A 17,150-nucleotide genomic window follows, 5' to 3' on the forward strand; every position below is an offset into this window, starting at 1 on the left:
CTTTGCAGCAGCCACGCAACCATTGCAGCTCCCTCATACGAGTTCTGAAGGTGTATGTGGTAAAAAGATGAGCATATGGAAAATATTCTATTTCATTATTACATGCCTGAGTTTATTTTTAACAATTGATCATACCAACTAGGACCATAATCTGATCATCAGTAAAGAAAATAAGATCAAGGTTGAATGGAGCTGACCTGCTGGTTGTAGATATTTAATGTAAATACAGTGTGATGAAGATGTGGGAACAGCTATCAAACCTTCCTTATGTAGTTGTAAGGAAAGAGAGAAATGTTATTTGCAGGGATGTAGGAGAGAACAAGCAATTCTCTTCTGGCTAGCATTAAACTACATGGTGCTGGATTATGGATAAAGAAGTGTAGTATACATGCATCGTTAAACAGCTAATTTAAATAATAAAGTAGATATAAATCACTCATGTTTTGATTGGAATGTATTACTATGAATCCACAATCCACTGCTATTTGATAATTTTATGTATCATTTTGTGGTGTAACAAGCATAAAAGGAGGAATTTTGTTTCAACAAGTTAGTTTTGATTCATGGTATATAAATGGAGTAAGCACTTAAAAATCAATTTAAGAAATGAGAGTATAGATATAAATAATGTACACATTAATTGTAATACAAATAACATTTTGCATCATTTCTTCGTATTCAAAATATTCATAATAAGAAATGTGATAAATTAGAAAGTTTTATGTGTTTTCTGTGTTTGAAGTAGGGGAAGTTTATATACCTGAGCTTCTTACAGTGGTGATGATAGTCCCTCATCCATTAATCTCTTAGAAATATACCTCAGAGCATTTAAATTTCAAGTAAATGTATAAGGAGTGGAAGATATTTTTTCCATTAATTTAACTTAACATGGCCAATGCGATCGTCTTAATTTTCCTCTTTCCCTTCTGGCAATGCTACTAATTTCTGTTTTGTGATGAAGTTTTGTATGGCATTTGCAGCCATGCTGTGTATGGATCCCATTACTGTTGTCTTCACCATGGCGGTAAGATCTCATCTTTCTGAACGTTCCTCCCCTGGTTTCCGCAGTCCCCTCCGGTCACCCCCATGGCCTGTCGGTGTGCACCAAGTGGGGGGGTCTGCTGGGATCCTGGGGTCAGTCAGGGGAGTTGGTTAAGTCACTCTTTGGTCATTCGTTTTTGATGCGGGGCAGAGAGCAAACCATTCTTATCTTCTAGTAAAATGTTAAAGTTATTCAGTTATGGATTTATTTCTTCTAAATTGATCTCCAGACAAAAGCCAAAAGGTCCAATTTTATATATAATTTTTTTTTGGTTTGTAATAGGTACTTCCTGCACATCTCGATTGTACTCTGTGGGATATATCAAGCTGAATTTTTGTCATCCTTCTCATGACTAAAGAATTTCAGGGCTTTTTTTTTTTTTTTTCCTGGGGGGGGTGTGTCTTTATATTTACACAGTCTGACCCACTTCTTTTCATATCATTTGTTTCTGTGTTCCTCATGATACTTACAAACTCTCTCGTGTGGTAGATCTGCTAACCTGAGATATCCGTTCCATTGGTAATGCCCATGTGTTTCTGAAAGAGTTAGAGCCAACAATTAAAATAGAACATTAAAATGCTATTTCATTCTTTTTATGAGATAATTTGGTCTTGTTTCTGGTTAATAGACCAGTACATTGCAGAAAACTTAATGCTACCAAAATCAGTGTTCTAAAGCTTCAATAATTGAGAATAATTTATTTTGACGCATGAAGGAAAAAAAACCCAAACTTGTGCGCAAGTGATAAAAGGACTTTTATTCCCCTGACCAGAGGTTTATATGTGTCGGGGTGTTTCTTCTCCTTTCCTCTTTCCGTTATCCGTGTGATGACACAGCATCATCTGCATTCCTCTAACATGAAATCTATCTTGTGTTGTCTGGTGCGAAGTGCCTAAATAAGGAATGTATGTTTAAATACTTAGTTGTATCTGCTCTAGAAACCAATTTCATTAATACTGTACACCTTCCCATGAACTCTGTTGCTAATTCTAGCATCAGGTTTTTTAGTGTGGCTGTGTTGCAGCCATAGGTGGTATACGTGAGCGTGTACTGCAATATTCTGGCACTTTCAGGTGGATAGTGACAGTTTTTTAAAAAATAATTATAAATATAATGTATATATTTCTCTCCAAGTAGTGTGTCTAGACATCACACCTATTGCTTTAGCATGTTACACTACGTCTACGTTACTTTATGACTTTACTGATATCCACTGTAGTTAGAAGTTTTAGCAGAAATACATGAAAAAATTGATACAAAAATAATTGGCTGTGTGAGTTTTCATTTTTAATGTGTCCTTCTTTACTCAAGGAGTGCTCTTAATTTGTTTTATATGCAGTTTTGAAATTCAGATCCCTGTAAACGAATCCTATCATACGTGGTGTTGAACTGTCACTCAAACCCATGCTGTAAACAAGTTTTCAGTGCTGATGTCTAAGGTGAAATGTAATAATAATTATTATTGCATTTAATAACCTTATAAAATAGCAAAAGACATAATAGGAAACTTGTCATATGCATGTTGATGCAGAGACGCTGCTCTTACTGTGAGGATAATCAGCCAGAATTCAGCTGTGATAGCCACAGAAGGCATTTTACAGGGGGCTGTGGTGCAGCAGACTGTGCACAGTGCAAGGTCGGCCTGCTTGGTCCCAAGCTTGGTCCTGCTGCTCAGTGTCACTCTGTGCCGTAAGGAAGGACAGGCATGGATTGCGGAAATTAGCTCCAATGCACTTTCACAGTAAACGTAGTGATTCCCTTACAATGACATTTGGCCATTTTGAGTTTGCTGTTTTCCTTTTTTCTTCTCTCCTACTTGTCCATGCCAGTGGGAGGCAGCCTTGCTGAAGCTTCTTTTCCTTTTTTCTCAGCATGGTTTTGGATGATACTATAAAAGAAATGCCTTTTTTTTTCTCATCGTCATCCACTTTTGGTTAGTGAGAGAACTGTAGCAGAATGGGAAGTGGTGTGGGGAAAAAAATAATAAATAAATAAATAAATAAATTAGTTTTCTCATATGTTACCACAGATACTGCTGTGCCTGAACTTACAGTCCCATCTCAGACTGGTTCAGTCCTGGCAGTTGCTCAGAAGAGTTCTTCATTCAAGCTCATGTTGGGCAGTAAAAAACATATTAAAGCCTCTGGAGGAACTGGTTTGCCACTTATTTTATTTACAGTACTGTGTACATCTCTCTGTTGTCTCTTTAAATTCACTGTTCTGTTGCTTCAGAGCTACCGTCTACCTATGAAATCAGATAATATGACTTGAATAAATACCAGTCAAGTGTTGTGGTTCCAATTGGCTATTCAGGGTAGTCAGACTTGCAAATACAATTTTTTCTAAAATAACAGATATTTTAGTGAAGAAATGTATGTATAATTTAAAGAGGGTAGAGTGCTGCTAACGTATTTACTTGTGCTTTCTTTGCCAAAGCCATGTGGTCTCATAGACAGTACTAGTTTTACACAATATTTCTTTAAAAAGTGAAAAAGTAACTTATTTCTAAATTCTGCCTTACTACACTTATCAGTAGGTAAGATTTATGGTGATCTCTTTGCAGTAGGGCAATTGTTGCAGGCTTTTTCTGCATTCTTTGTCTTACATTTTCCTTGATTCAGTGCAAATAACTCCAGATTACTGAAAAAGTATTTTTGAAAACTTTCAAAATCAGATCCTAATTCAGAATATCTGTGTTCTTAGGTCATGTGCAATTAAATTGTGTAGTATATGGAAACATGCAATTGCAGGTAAAATTTTCAAAACATTTTCTTCCAATGACTACAAACATTTGGGCTCCTATCTCTTCTTCAGTCTCTTTGGAATGAAAGTAATAAAAGTTTGGAAGCTGGTCTGTTGAATCTGGATTTTTAAGTGTGCTTTTAATTGACAGTGAGACTAGGGTTCAAAGTTACTACAACATCACTCTTAAAAATCTCCTTATCAATTATACAAATATGCTGTTGTAGAAGTATGTAAAAGTGTATGTGAGCATAAAAATGCAAGGATATACATCTCCCTGTGCCTACGTATGCATAAAGCAGAATATCTTTCTGAAACTGAATTTTCTGTAGCTCTTTTACCCAATGAAGAAAGGGCTTGGTTTTTATTGCCATAAGATCCCACTTTATACTATCAGTAAATAATTTGCCCTACTACTACTTTTGGTATTTAAGATTTGTTGAATAAACTGTAGAACGTGGATCAGAAAGCATTCCTGGTTACTGATTTTGCAACAAGAAAATACAGAGATAAACTAGGTGGCCATTGGAATACTCTCTTTTTTCCTGCTCTAAAAAGGCTGCAGAGGAGGGCTGCAGTTTGAATTTGATTGACATGAGGTGATGTTTCTGTTACGACAGTTATGAAAATGTGCAGCTGTTCATAAATAAATAGAAATTGAAATCTGTGGTCTTAGAAAATTTTACCTGATCTTACTCTTTATTCCATCTGTTTCCATGCTTTTGGAGTATCCATTTTCCTTTCAGCAGACCTTTTTTCACTTTTTAGCTTTGCCTTTTGTATCATGATTATATATATATATATCAATGAGATTAATTAATTCCAAAGTGACAATCAAAAATCGTATTATTTGAAAAATATTCTCTACTGAATTTAAAAGTGAGAGCTGAGAAGTCTTAAACCATTTTTCCATTATGAATTTTTAATAGATAAAATTATTATGGAACCCGTAAAGAGGAGCAACAGAGGTCAACTGCAAAACATCAAGCTAGAATAAGACTTACTTAACTTAAAAATAAAATTTTAATACATAGCAGTAATTGTAGGGTATTGTCTTTTGTTGAAATCGTCTAAGCTTAGTTGACGTGGTTTTGCTGTGTAAGAGGGTTTTACTTCTTTAGAAATCAGCCCTTCACTGCTTTTCAGTAAACATTTTAATTACAGGTTATGCTGCTTGTTTTAAATATTTCCTTGACATGTTGCCTTGTTAAATTCAGTACTGAGTGAGATATAATAGAGGACATGAGTTTGATTCCACATAATTTTGCAAAAGGCGGCATATGCCCAAATCCAGTGTTTATATAAAATTCTCTCATCCCTGGTGGGATATCACAGGAATAGATACGCACACTCATATAGGAGCCTATTACAAAGAAATATGTGTTGTGCTGTGTCCCTCAAACATGCGGCCTAATCATAAGCAAGGAGGTGAAACCTTTCAGACAATATAATGTCATTCTTAATCTAACAGGCACATGTATTTCTGTTACAGCTTAGAGTTAATGTAGTCGATCTTTCTTGTTCTGTTTTTTCCCCAATGTAACTCTGTTTATTGAAGCAAGCATAGGTTTATCCCTGCTCTTAATCTGCTTTTTAATTAAATTTTGTACTCTGAAATTCTACAACCTGCTTTTCAGACTTCCGTAACACTGTTTTTACTGATTTACTACAGTCATCAACAAATGTCATTTACGTCTTCCCAGCTGTTTTCTTGTTAACCTAGACAATGTAAAATGAAAATTACAGTGTTTTCTAAAATCTCAGACATGCCTTTTTTACGTCTCAACCCTTTTCCATTTGTCACCTTTTTAATATAAAAATGTTAGGGAACGCTTACCAAAAGGTTCAACTTCTGTGTCTTGCAAGACATAGTGGAAGCTCTGGTTTTGTAGATTTGAGTGCAGTTTCCTTTTGTGTCATGTGTTTTTTAACAGGAATGGGCTCCTCCGCACTATTGTTCATTCAACAGAAAAAGGCTCAATGACGAGCCTTTGACGCAACATGATATGGTGACACCATAGAACAACAAATCCATGTCCTGTTGTTTAAACCAAAGTTCTTGGTGAGCTGAGAGTCAACTGTTCCAAGGCAGCACTTTCTCTGAGTATCTTATTTTTTGCTTTTTACCTTTTTATCAGCGAACTGGTGTGGTTTTGAAGAAGATTCACGAGAGTCATACTACAGTTTTCCTTTGCCTTTTCCATCTCATCTCCTCCTCACCCCATGAAGCTCTGCTGGGCTGCATTTCAAACCCATCATGGTCCTGATGTTCTCTTCCGTGGGTCGCACAAGGTTCGCCTTGCTGATTCCTGAGAGAACAAAGGTTCATAACCATCCCACCCTGTGAAAAGATTTTTAGTCATTTGCTGTTGCTTTTCTCAGGCTCTTACTTGACATTTTTGTTTCAGACAAGTTCAAAGGTGTTTGTTCCATTTCCTTAGTTTGAGAAAATAGCAAATTCAGATTTTGGATGCTGGAGACAATACAGTAGCAGTGTACTTTGGGGAAGGGAGTGTTGTCAGTTTTTACACAACTGTTAACCAGGATATACAGAATTGTTTTGATGAGCAGATCTCTTCATGTGCCTTTTGTATCACTGCAATGTATTTCTTCTTGAGAAGTGAATGTAAATTGTATTAGCACTTTATATAATAGCACTCATTGAAAGCTTTACCAAATCTAAAGTAAATTTATCGTCATTTTTATAACCAGAAAATCCATTTATTAATTTGGGAACTCAGATATATTTTCCATACCTTGTATCATTTAACTGAGAGACAGGAGCGTACTTACTTGGAGACAGGAATGTATCTGGGAGAACATACTTAACCAAAAATCTCAGAGTGTCTTTTTTGTAAACAGAGTATTTAAGGAATAAGTTTGGATGAGTGACGTAGATAAGTGCAGCAGGTTTTTTATGAGCAATTTGCACATCTGATTTGACTTGAAGTTACAAAATACTGTTTACATGGAGTGGTGAGACAGCCTTGCCAGTGGTAAAAGATCATTTGTTTTCAGTTTTCCCCAGTTACCACATTTGTTTGAAAGCACATGTACAGTTTTTTACTTTCTTCCAAAAAAAAAAACCTTCTATTCAGAAGGATTACAGGGAAACTGGTGAAGAGGGCAGAAACGCTTGGTTTTTCTGACATTTCAAATAAAGTTAGCACAGCCTGTTTAATAAGCAGTAAGTAACAAATTCTCTGGACAGATTTGCTGGATGCTCACAGTAAAATTTCTGGCAGGATACTAGTCATGTCATGACTTTCAAATAGAGAAGAAACAGATGCTAGAGTTTGAGATCTTCCTGTGTGAAACAGCAATATAAACGGGTTTGAAAAGTCATTACAGTGAGTACCCTTACGCTGTGGGCCAGATTCTTCTGGCTCTGTTTGAGAGACCTGTCATGACACTTGATGTACCTACTGAGGAGCACACTGGAATGCTTTTTGGTCACATGCTCTGAAAGAAATACTAAGTGGTTGAGAAAAAATAGATTAATAAAGTACATTTCAAAGTAATATAGTTCTGAATGCCTATTACAACTGAGGTCTTAGTTGTGATAGGAAATAAATCAGATTGTTACGGAGTCTAAGTTGGCCTGGAGTCACATTCATCATTCTGACATCCTCTGACACCACTTCTGATGATGTAAATTGAAAATGGGTTATTCCTTCCCCTCGCATGGATCATAATAGTGCAGCTTCATTCAGCAAGATATAAGATCAATACTTTACAAAATATGCCATGCTACAAAGTGTTTTACAATATATTATATAAATTTTATAAAAATGGATAATGTGAGACATTTCATCTGTACTCCATTAAATATCCGTCTGTCCTCATGTTGAGCTGTTTTGTTACCAGTTCAGTTTTTCTGTATGAGTATTTATCGAATTGACCTTTTGCCGCATTTTACAAGAGGCCGTTACGATACAAACTTGTTGAAAATGCTGAACACAGTCATTAACCAAAAATGTTGCTAAAACTCTAGATTCCTTTTGGTTTATATCTTGGATTTTTCAGAGCTTTACTGATGAACCAATTTTTTCCATTTTATACCTTTGCCTCAGAAGTCCTAGTGAATGCAGCAGTAGGTGCATGGTTCATGTATTAGCAGTAAAGTCAGACTACTTTGTCCAAAAGGACAGTCCCAAACTATCTGGTTTTAGGCGCTGCTTTTCTTAGCAGGATTACTGTTGGATGGTGGAGTTAGAACCGGGTCACCAGAGGGGTGGTAGAGACAGAACCAGCCACAGGTCATGTTTGCTTCTTTAAGTTTGCAATGCAGGTTCTTAAGCTCGCAACATGTCAACAAAGCAATTTTTCTGTGTTCTGGCATGGAATTTACTCTTAAATTATTTTTGCCTTCCATTTCATTGTTGTTCAGCCCACATGTGAACTCATGTCATGCTAAGTACTAGTCAGGGTACATATATAAAATATTTCACATCTTTTGTTACCGGTTGGAGAGCCTTCTCTTAATAGACTTTCAAAGACAGTTTTGTTTTCTTAATCTCTGTTCCATGTTCATGAAACTCATGTGCACATCCTTTAAGGGAACAGAGCAGTCATGGAAGCCATGGGGAATATTTAGCAATGGTAAAAGAGAATTTATGTAGATGTAAGTGGCTTACTCTGAAGGTCATTAATTAGTGAGTTTTGTGATTAAAATTTTGTCAACCTTTAAAAAGATGTCTAGAGGCAGTGACTCATTGTATATAGCATGTAACTCTTTGACATAAAAGCCTGTTAAGAACAGGTGAAAAATCTTTCTAAAAAGCTCCTGAGTCCTATTTTTGAGAAAAGGTGAGGCAAGCAGTGACTGGACAGAAAATCCCCTTAGGATATGTCTAAAGTAAGGAAATATTTTATATTAAAATATTAGAATTGTAGCATGGTGTTTTGTGAAGCTATTTCCCCATTATAGTATCTCTGGTTTGTTTTTAATAATAGTATTTAGCTTCTGTTCAGTATTGTCTGTGTGTCAGGATATGGAGTTATCGGAAAGCAAGACATTGCACACACTAGGAGTCCCTAAGGCCCCTGCAACTGCCCTTGAAGTCACCCAAGATGCTCATGAACTTAAGAGGACTGGGTCTTTGGCAAATATTATGATAATAATGAAGATAAAAGTAAACTAATTTGAAAAGCAAGAAATTTGTTTTTCTCCCCAAATATTCCTTAAAATTATTTTCCTATTCTTTGATTATTTCAGTAAACCAGAAAATACACAAAATACACCATCTTTATGAAGGTCAGTCTCACAGTATAGAGTAATTTAGTAACTGTCTGTGGAAGAGCGAACATAAATGAAGTAAAACTCAGACTAAAAGTCATCTTCGGAGCAATGGAACAGTCTCTGCTCAGCATCATGGACTTAGACCTTTACACAAGCATATGGATATTAATAGAAAAAAAAGAAACAAAAAAGTCCCAGAGGACTTGATATATTTTTAAATTTAATGATTCTACTGTAGTATTTTTTCTTCATTATACCATTTTTATTTCTTTTCACTCATGTTGATTTTCTGTTCTTTTTTTCTGTAATATAGGGGCCCTTCATATTGGTTTTATTTGGAAAAGGATTACATGAAGTTGTTTTGCATGTGCTGGTTATATAACTTCTTCACAAGGATGCTTTTAAGGCCAATAATTTCATCTTCTTTCTTCTGCATTGATTGTAAAATATGCATAAATATTAAATGTTAGGAGTACTGATGTATGTGCAACTTGAGTAAACTTCCATTTTTTTTTAATCCTTCGTTTTAGTTAGTTTATAAAAATCTTTAATGAAACATTGATACTTCCATGCACAGCTTGGTTTTGAATATTTGAATTACATGCACGTTTTCCTTGCCTTCTTGATTATGGTTACATATATGTTTACCCGTTTAAAACATTTTACAATACTTTGCATGTTACAGCTGAGAAAAAGTTTGCTTATTTTGTCATCTTTCACATCTTTCATTAGGAGACAGATATGAAGGTAAAATGTACTTCGTGTCATATACACTAGTGAGAAATACCTTGTGAAATGTCGACAGATCACAAACTGAACATTATAGCAAACACACTTAAAAAACGAATTGTTTCTAGGTTCCATGGTTCCTTTCTCCATGCGGATTTTACATGCTGAACTTCCTCAGTACCTCGGCAATCCTCAGGAATCACTGGACAGACTGCATAGCATGAAGATAATCTGCGCCAAGGTAACAGCTTCTCTGTATGCTAACATTTCTGAATGTTTAAGGAATACATTTTTTTGTCCCTATAAAGAATATTAAGTTTAAATGATGACTTTTTTTAGTCCATCTTGATACAAATAAGGAGCTCACTAATAGAAGTAATTAAATTCCTCTTCCATTTTAGGGTACGCCCTCCTCTGTGGTAGCTCTTACTAAAAGGAGTAAAATGGTAGACAATGTATTTCTCTTGCTCTTGTCCTTTTGCCAGACAGGACACGGAGGGCAGCAAGTTCCCTTTGCTTCTCACAGCTTCCACCAGAGCCAGGACGCAGTAGCCAGTGCAGGCCATTGTCTGTGCTGATGGAGGCTTCCTTCACTACAACTGAAAAATAAAACATACCATCTATCTCAAGGGAATATTTCTGATTAGTTATTCTAGGCACCTCATTGCAGATTACTTCATTTGTTTGCATTCAATTAAATACCTTGTCTTTTGGAGCAATTCAAAGACAACTGTAGAAAGAAGAGTGTGAAAAAGGAGAGCTTGTAAAGATAAATATGTATTTAAAGTTGTCAATTGGTGATAATTTAACCACTTGAAGTCAGGGTTGGCTGACAAAAAACATCCGTTAGATATATGTTTTAATTTTTTGTGCAGAATGCTAATAGTATAATAATCTCGATGTCACCTGGATTGTTCAAGAATAAAGTGTGTAATACATATGAAAACCCATGGCATAGCCAAGAAAATAACATAAAGGATGTACACTCATTAGTCTTAATATTTGTATATGACACTTGGGAACCATTTGGTTTATAACAGAATTAATTGGGGAGCTTTCAACCAAAAGCCTCTAGTGTTTTACTTCCCTGTTTTAAAAGTGGAAAAATAATCTTTGGTCATCTGTATTTACAGAAGAGCGTAGGAATAGTCATTATGCAAATGAGATGATCTTGGAGTCGTAAAAGCAGAAAGAGAGAAAAGACCTATTAGCTCACCTAGTCTGTCTCCCTGCAACACAAGGTTGTTTTCCAGTTTTTAATGAGCTGGCCTACGGAGCTGAGGCCACATCCCCTGGGAGGCTATTCCAGACTAATGCTAAAGCATTCTTATCATAAGAAAATTTGTCCTTCTGTTTTGTTTCTCTTCCTTAATGTAATTGTGGGGTTTTTTTTCCTATCTGATGCCTCCTTTTAACCTGCTAAATTCCCTCTTGCTTTTTGTCAAATGCATTCTACAGACGATTGTCAACTATGGACTAGCCATTTAATTTAAAGATCTAACCATATTTATTTGTTACGATTTTGCTAACTCAGTCTCTTCAGCCCCATCTTCTTACATATTTCTGGTACCCGAAGCAGGATTGGAGGTTGAGTGCAAAAACATCATTTTCATTTCTCGTGTATAGGCAATAATATTTTTACCTTTTCCAGTGTTCCTGCAAATTTGTAGTGAAGATCTGGTTCTATGTTTTACATCTCTGTCTATGGGTACAACATTTGGGAGAGAGAATCTGTAGTGCCAAATGCCTATTATAGCTTGGCGGAGGAATCCAGTGAAATTGTTCCTGTCCCTGTTTTATTGCTAGTCTTCCCAACATGAATTGCCTCAACGAGTTGTTGTCCTTGTAAGTCCACCTTGAAATAAATGGTCTCCAAACAGCCAAGCATTAAGAGTATCAATAGTAATTTAAATCACAAAAGGGCTTGTTCTTTTCAAATATTCATTTAAAAACATAGGCATGATTGCTTTAGTGCTCATAATGCTGAGGGCATGCTAATAAATGCTTATCTGGAGACCAAAATGTGACAGGAACAACAGTCAGGGTTAAAGTAAACTCCTCCCATGTTCATATACTTAAGCTCCCCAGCTGATTGGGGGAGAGCTCCTGGAAATGCCCACATCCCATAGTGCAGCGTATTTCACTTGTTAACCCTAATCCTTCAAGTGGTAGAGCTGTACGGGGCTCTTCTAACACGTAGGTGGATCAGTGGCAAGTGGGTTAACAGTCTTGCTCCTTAAAAAAGCCTCTGCAAGTCTTACCTCTGCAAAACTTTGCAAAAATACTTTCTGCCCTGTGTCCACCAGCTGCTCCCTTTATAGTTCCACCAGTGTCCTTCATGAGTAGTTGGGTTTCTCCCTGGCTTTTCCATACACACTGCTCACATCTGGTCTGCTGGCTTACTTCTAAATTGGGAAACGTTTCAGTTTCTTGGATACTGATGGTTTTGGCTTTTATTTTCATGCAACATCCAGTTCTGGCTCAGTGGCTAAGGTCACATAAGTATTCTGTTTCTCATATGGTACTTCAGTCTGGGAGGTATTTGTCTTTACACCTTATTTGGTGAGTTTGTAGAAATAATGCTGATCCTGCACCAGTCAGAGTACCCAAAATCCACAATTGCAGAAGCATCAAAAAAAGGTTATTTTAGGTAAAAAGCTAAATGCTGATGAAAAGTTGTGGAACAAGAAATAAAGTATTGAAAAGATACATATGGATGGGAAACTAGGAATGCAAATGGTGGTGCGTATGGGTTAGTAGTTACAGTATAGAGGCGATTGATAGCGAATGAAACAGACGGCTCAGTGAAATAATACTAGACAGTGAAATAATGAGCATGTATGATCATAAATATTCAAAACAAGAAAAAGCACAGATCCTATGTAAAACTGACGTTTAAAGTGCATGGTAGAAGCATTCAATTGTATTTCTCTAAAACAGAAATAAGGACGTTTAGAGCTATCCTATGTGATATCCCTCGAATAAAGAGTTTACCATCAGTAGAAAAGGGAGATGAGGGGATTTGCTAAAATTAAACATTTCTTGCCAACTAACCCAGATACTGAAGAACTACCTGAATCATTAATATTATTAAACAATTCTTGGAAAACTGGGGAAATGCCTAAATATTGGATGATATTCATGTACTTAAGAAGGGCAAAAGGAGATAAACCTGGGGAATAAAAAATTAGCCTCAAATCGGCACCAAGTTCTGATTTAATTACGTTGAGCTTGAGGTGATGGCTAGATATCCCCAAGAAATGTCACAGAATGGTTAATGTAATACTCTAATTGTAGGCTAATATCTAATTCTTTCTTTTTTGATGATGTTAGTGAGCACATTTTCAGAGAAGGGTGTTAAACAAACAGGTTGTCTTTTTAAGCAAGACAATGTGTCTCATTGATGGAAGGCATATGTTGGGTTTAGACCATTTAAAGAGTAAGAACTCAGAGCCTTCTTGAGAATGAGAAGTGATCAGTGGCTGTTTGCCAGGGGAAGAGGAAGATCAGGGTTCTTAGACTGGACAGAAAACAGACATTAAGGTGGTTTTGGTTTGTGGGAGAGAATGCTTTTCCTCTGACCAGGTGCCTCGTTATACACCAGGCATCAAACACTGCGATGTGGTACTTTGATTTGTGAGTGATTTCTAAGTGGCTACGCTGCTTTTGAAAGTGGGGCTGCGATTCAGTCTCACTGGCGTGCTGCTGCAGTCTCATAAATAGCCACCTGTCAGCGAAGCTGCAGGATCTCCTGGTGTGTGCTCAGAGCCTCCCAGAGCTGCAGGTGAGGCAACGTCACCTCGCCCTTGGCGAACAAGGTGTGCAGTAAATCACACTGCCTTGTATTTGTCATGGGCTAACAATTCGTATCGGGAAAATTGCCCTGGCTCAGCTGGCATGTGGTAACTGCTGTTATTTCATCATATGTCTCTCCTTGCTTATAAGTCCCTTGTAGCTAAATTTATGGCACCTCACTTCAAGCTTTTACTCCGGTCTGTGAAAAGAGATTGGTACCTCTTAAGGTAATTCCTTCCACCTTAAGATGTCTAAAATAGGTGGCATGAACTCGCTTTCTGGGGATGCCAATTGCTCTTCATTGGCTGTAGAAGGCACCAACACGCTGTCTGAGGCCTGATTAATTCTACCTGTCTCTGCTTTGGAGGATTTCATATGTTTTCTTGCTGGTGTAGGAAAAAAATTCTTCTACTGACAGAAGCTGAGATGTCTGTATTCAGAAGTGCACTCAGTCCCCAGAAGAGAAAGCGTCTTGTATTTCCTCATCAGCTAACCACAGCAGCTGATTAAAGTGCAAGTGGCCTTAATGGTGTCTGAAGGAAATCTCAAGCTTTGTTCTACACGCAAAGTTATAAATCTGTAACAGGAAAAATGAGTTGATCTGTGGGAATCAGTAAACAAATTTAGAGAACCTGTAATGGGATTAGGAAAAGGAAAGTTGCATTGCCTTTCAAATGGAACCTCGCATATTTATTTTAAAAGTGCTTAAGACACAAGCTTCAGTAAGTATACATTTTCATTCTTCCAATAATACAACAAATGTTTCATTCACTCAACAATTTACACAATTTAAAATCTATAATAAATAAAAAGAAGGAATAAACCCTACTTTGAGAAGGAAATTGCAGAAAGAACTAAGAGGAGTGCTTCATTAAGGACAAAAAGATGAGAGCAGAGCCCATACTTAGGGTGGGAGATTCAAGAGGCAGTGGCTTTCTATGAAAAATCAGTTTGACTTTCTTTGTGGTCATCAGCATTCATTCTTTGGTGAAGCATATTTCACGTTTTGCTTAACAAAATGTTTATGTCCCTAGATTGTGCTGATATTTAGTATTCTGTAAGTATCATAAACCTGAGCTCTAGCAATGGTAATAATCAGTAATTTTGAATGGTGCCTAGGTGGAGCATTCCTGCCTGGGCTGGTTTTCATGCAGACTGTCCATTGTACATATTTTGTATTTAATATATAATGCTGTTTAAACTCATGTTGGTTACTTTAAAACATTTACTACAGATTCTAGAAAATTTGGAACAAGGCTTAGCTGAAGATGGAAGTATGGCTAACATTACACAGGAGAACAGACAAGGTAGGTATTCTTTAAAGATTTTTTTCACAGGCAGTGTGTTTTTATCACTTGCTGAAGTATGCCTCAAGTTGTCCCCAGACTGCCACAGAGTTGTTAAAACAGTATTTTTGTAATCTTGTAGCCTACTCAGCCTCTGAAATGGTGCACCTTGTACTATTTGCTGGTATGAATTTGACAGTTTGGCCTTGATCACACCAGTGCCCTAAATCCATTTTTCTTCCTACTTAGAAGAAATAAAGACCATGACTACTGTCCTTTAGTGATTAATACGTAAGTGTATTGCTGTTGCAGCTAGATGGATGTTTTGTCTTAAGCCTTGGCTCACTCCTCTTGGTCCTTATGTCTGAAATTCACTAAATTTCTTTAGATCAAACTGCCATCATACAAGTGCTACACTGGCTTAGGATGCTCCTGCATAGCTGGCAGAGTCTCACTGCAGCTGTATGTACTTAGACTCCTGAAATACCTAATTCACTTTTTACAATGAGATTTAGATGGTATTCATCTGCATCACCGTTTTCATTATTTTATATGCAATTATGTTTGTTTGTTTGTTTTTTCCTTTTCTTTTTATCTTGGTTAACTTCAGTAGTGTAAGATACATTACTGGATAAAGATCATCCAGACAAATTAGTTGTCCAGGCGTGTTTGTTTGTTTGTTTTTAAAAGGAATTTGTACTAATTAGGTCATTCAAGTACACATAAGAATTGGACAGGAGGTGACATTTTTGGCATTGCTACAGGTTATATGAACCGCTCATGGTGCCTAGTGATATGAAAGTTAAAAACATCATAGCAAGACAACACAAACCTTTCAGCTTCAGCTAACAGTGTAAGTAAATCTTACCAACTTATTTCTAGGATAACATTTACCTAGAGGATGTGGGAAGTAAAAGTCTGCCTCTGAGGTAGGAAGAGACTGCATATAGTTGTTAGCAGAGTTAGTTTTATTATAAACAAATTCCTAAAATGATGTGTACATGGAATGACATAGACCTGTCTGAACTCTTCTGCCTGGTCTTCGGATTGACTGGATGTAAAGCAGCTTTAATGTGTTATTATGCTTTAACTTAATGCACCTTCTAGACGTGTCCTAAAAAAGTGAATGCACATGTGAGCAGCATGTATCATAAAGGCATTTGCAAAATAGCTAAATCAATACATTTATTCTCAAAAGAGATAGGAAAAGTATAAATTATCCACAGCACTCTGGAAGTTTCTGTTCTCTCTGTGTATTCCCTGTTCTTGCCTCCATTCTTTTACCTCCTTTTCCTTGTTACCCCTTTCTACCCTCATTTTTGTCCCTGTTGTCCCCATATTTTTTACTTTTTTTTTTTTCCTTCCTGTAAAATCAAGACTCTGATCCCCTTTTAAGGTACAAGGACTTTTTCCTGGCTGTGTCGTAATCCTGCAGTCTGCCTCTTGTTGAGTTTCTGGCTCCTTGCTTTTCATCTCTGCTTCTGCTTTAGAGCTGAGATGAGCTCAGGAGGAGGCATGGTTAGAAAAGCAGCAGCTAGCAGTTACCAAGGGAAAAGGCTGCTGAAAATTTGGAGAGATCTTTGTATGTCTGCTGTGCAGCTGCCTGTGGGTTTAAGACTGCGGAAAAGCCCGTGGGACCTTTGCAGAGGCTGTTGACTGCTCCTGTCTGTGGAGGTCAGCCAGGTCCTCTCCCTGTCTGCTCATCTGCTGCGATTGGAGCTCCAGGAGGCTGATAATGGGTTTGGGTTTTTTCATGTGAGACTAACTGAAGCAAACCTTATTAACTTTCTGTGAAGACAGCCTTAATTCATTATGGGGATTATGCTTAGCATCTAATTTCCTTATTGCTGGTGTAAGAAGGTGCCACTCCGATCGACTTATCACGTACATCTCCTCTAGTCTGGAACAGCGCGCCTCATTTGCCAGTTTTTCAACAGGCAGAGAGATTTAGCATTGCACCACTTGCTTGGTAACGCATTCTATAAAATGCCAATTTTGCAACTTCTCAGTGCACAGAGCTCCTATTGAAATGAATGGCAGTGTGGAGTACAGAGTCCTTGATAAATAACAAGGAAAAACAAATGCTTAGAGCAGCAGCACAGCTGTGTGGACCTGCAGAGTGGATTTCAGGCATCTCAGTAACACACAGTGGTGGGCTGTTGGGTTTTCAGTGATGTTTACTGCTTTGCAGGTTTTCATTAACCCCTTTCTGCCTGTGCTAAGAAGCCTCATCCCACTGAGCTACAGAATTTCCAGATCAGGTTCCTGTTCAATTTATATTATAGCACAGACTGCAGACATCGGGTCTCTCTTT

The 17,150-nt window shown here is 37.1% G+C and overlaps 1 protein-coding gene across 2 annotated transcripts in view; it reads left to right on the forward strand.

The window, feature by feature from the left end:
• Window positions 1-17,150, forward strand: part of TRAPPC12 (trafficking protein particle complex subunit 12) — a 51,090-nt gene that overhangs the window by 18,117 nt on the left and 15,823 nt on the right. For both annotated transcript variants that reach the window (XM_065835033.2, XM_065835034.2), the window contains exons 6-7: window positions 9,884-9,996; window positions 14,785-14,857. In XM_065835033.2, the coding sequence (XP_065691105.2) occupies window positions 9,884-9,996; window positions 14,785-14,857 (186 nt within the window). The remainder of the gene's footprint in view (window positions 1-9,883; window positions 9,997-14,784; window positions 14,858-17,150) is intronic.

Source organism: Patagioenas fasciata, chromosome 3, assembly GCF_037038585.1.
Source record: "Patagioenas fasciata isolate bPatFas1 chromosome 3, bPatFas1.hap1, whole genome shotgun sequence".
NCBI classification, from domain to species: domain Eukaryota; kingdom Metazoa; phylum Chordata; class Aves; order Columbiformes; family Columbidae; genus Patagioenas; species Patagioenas fasciata.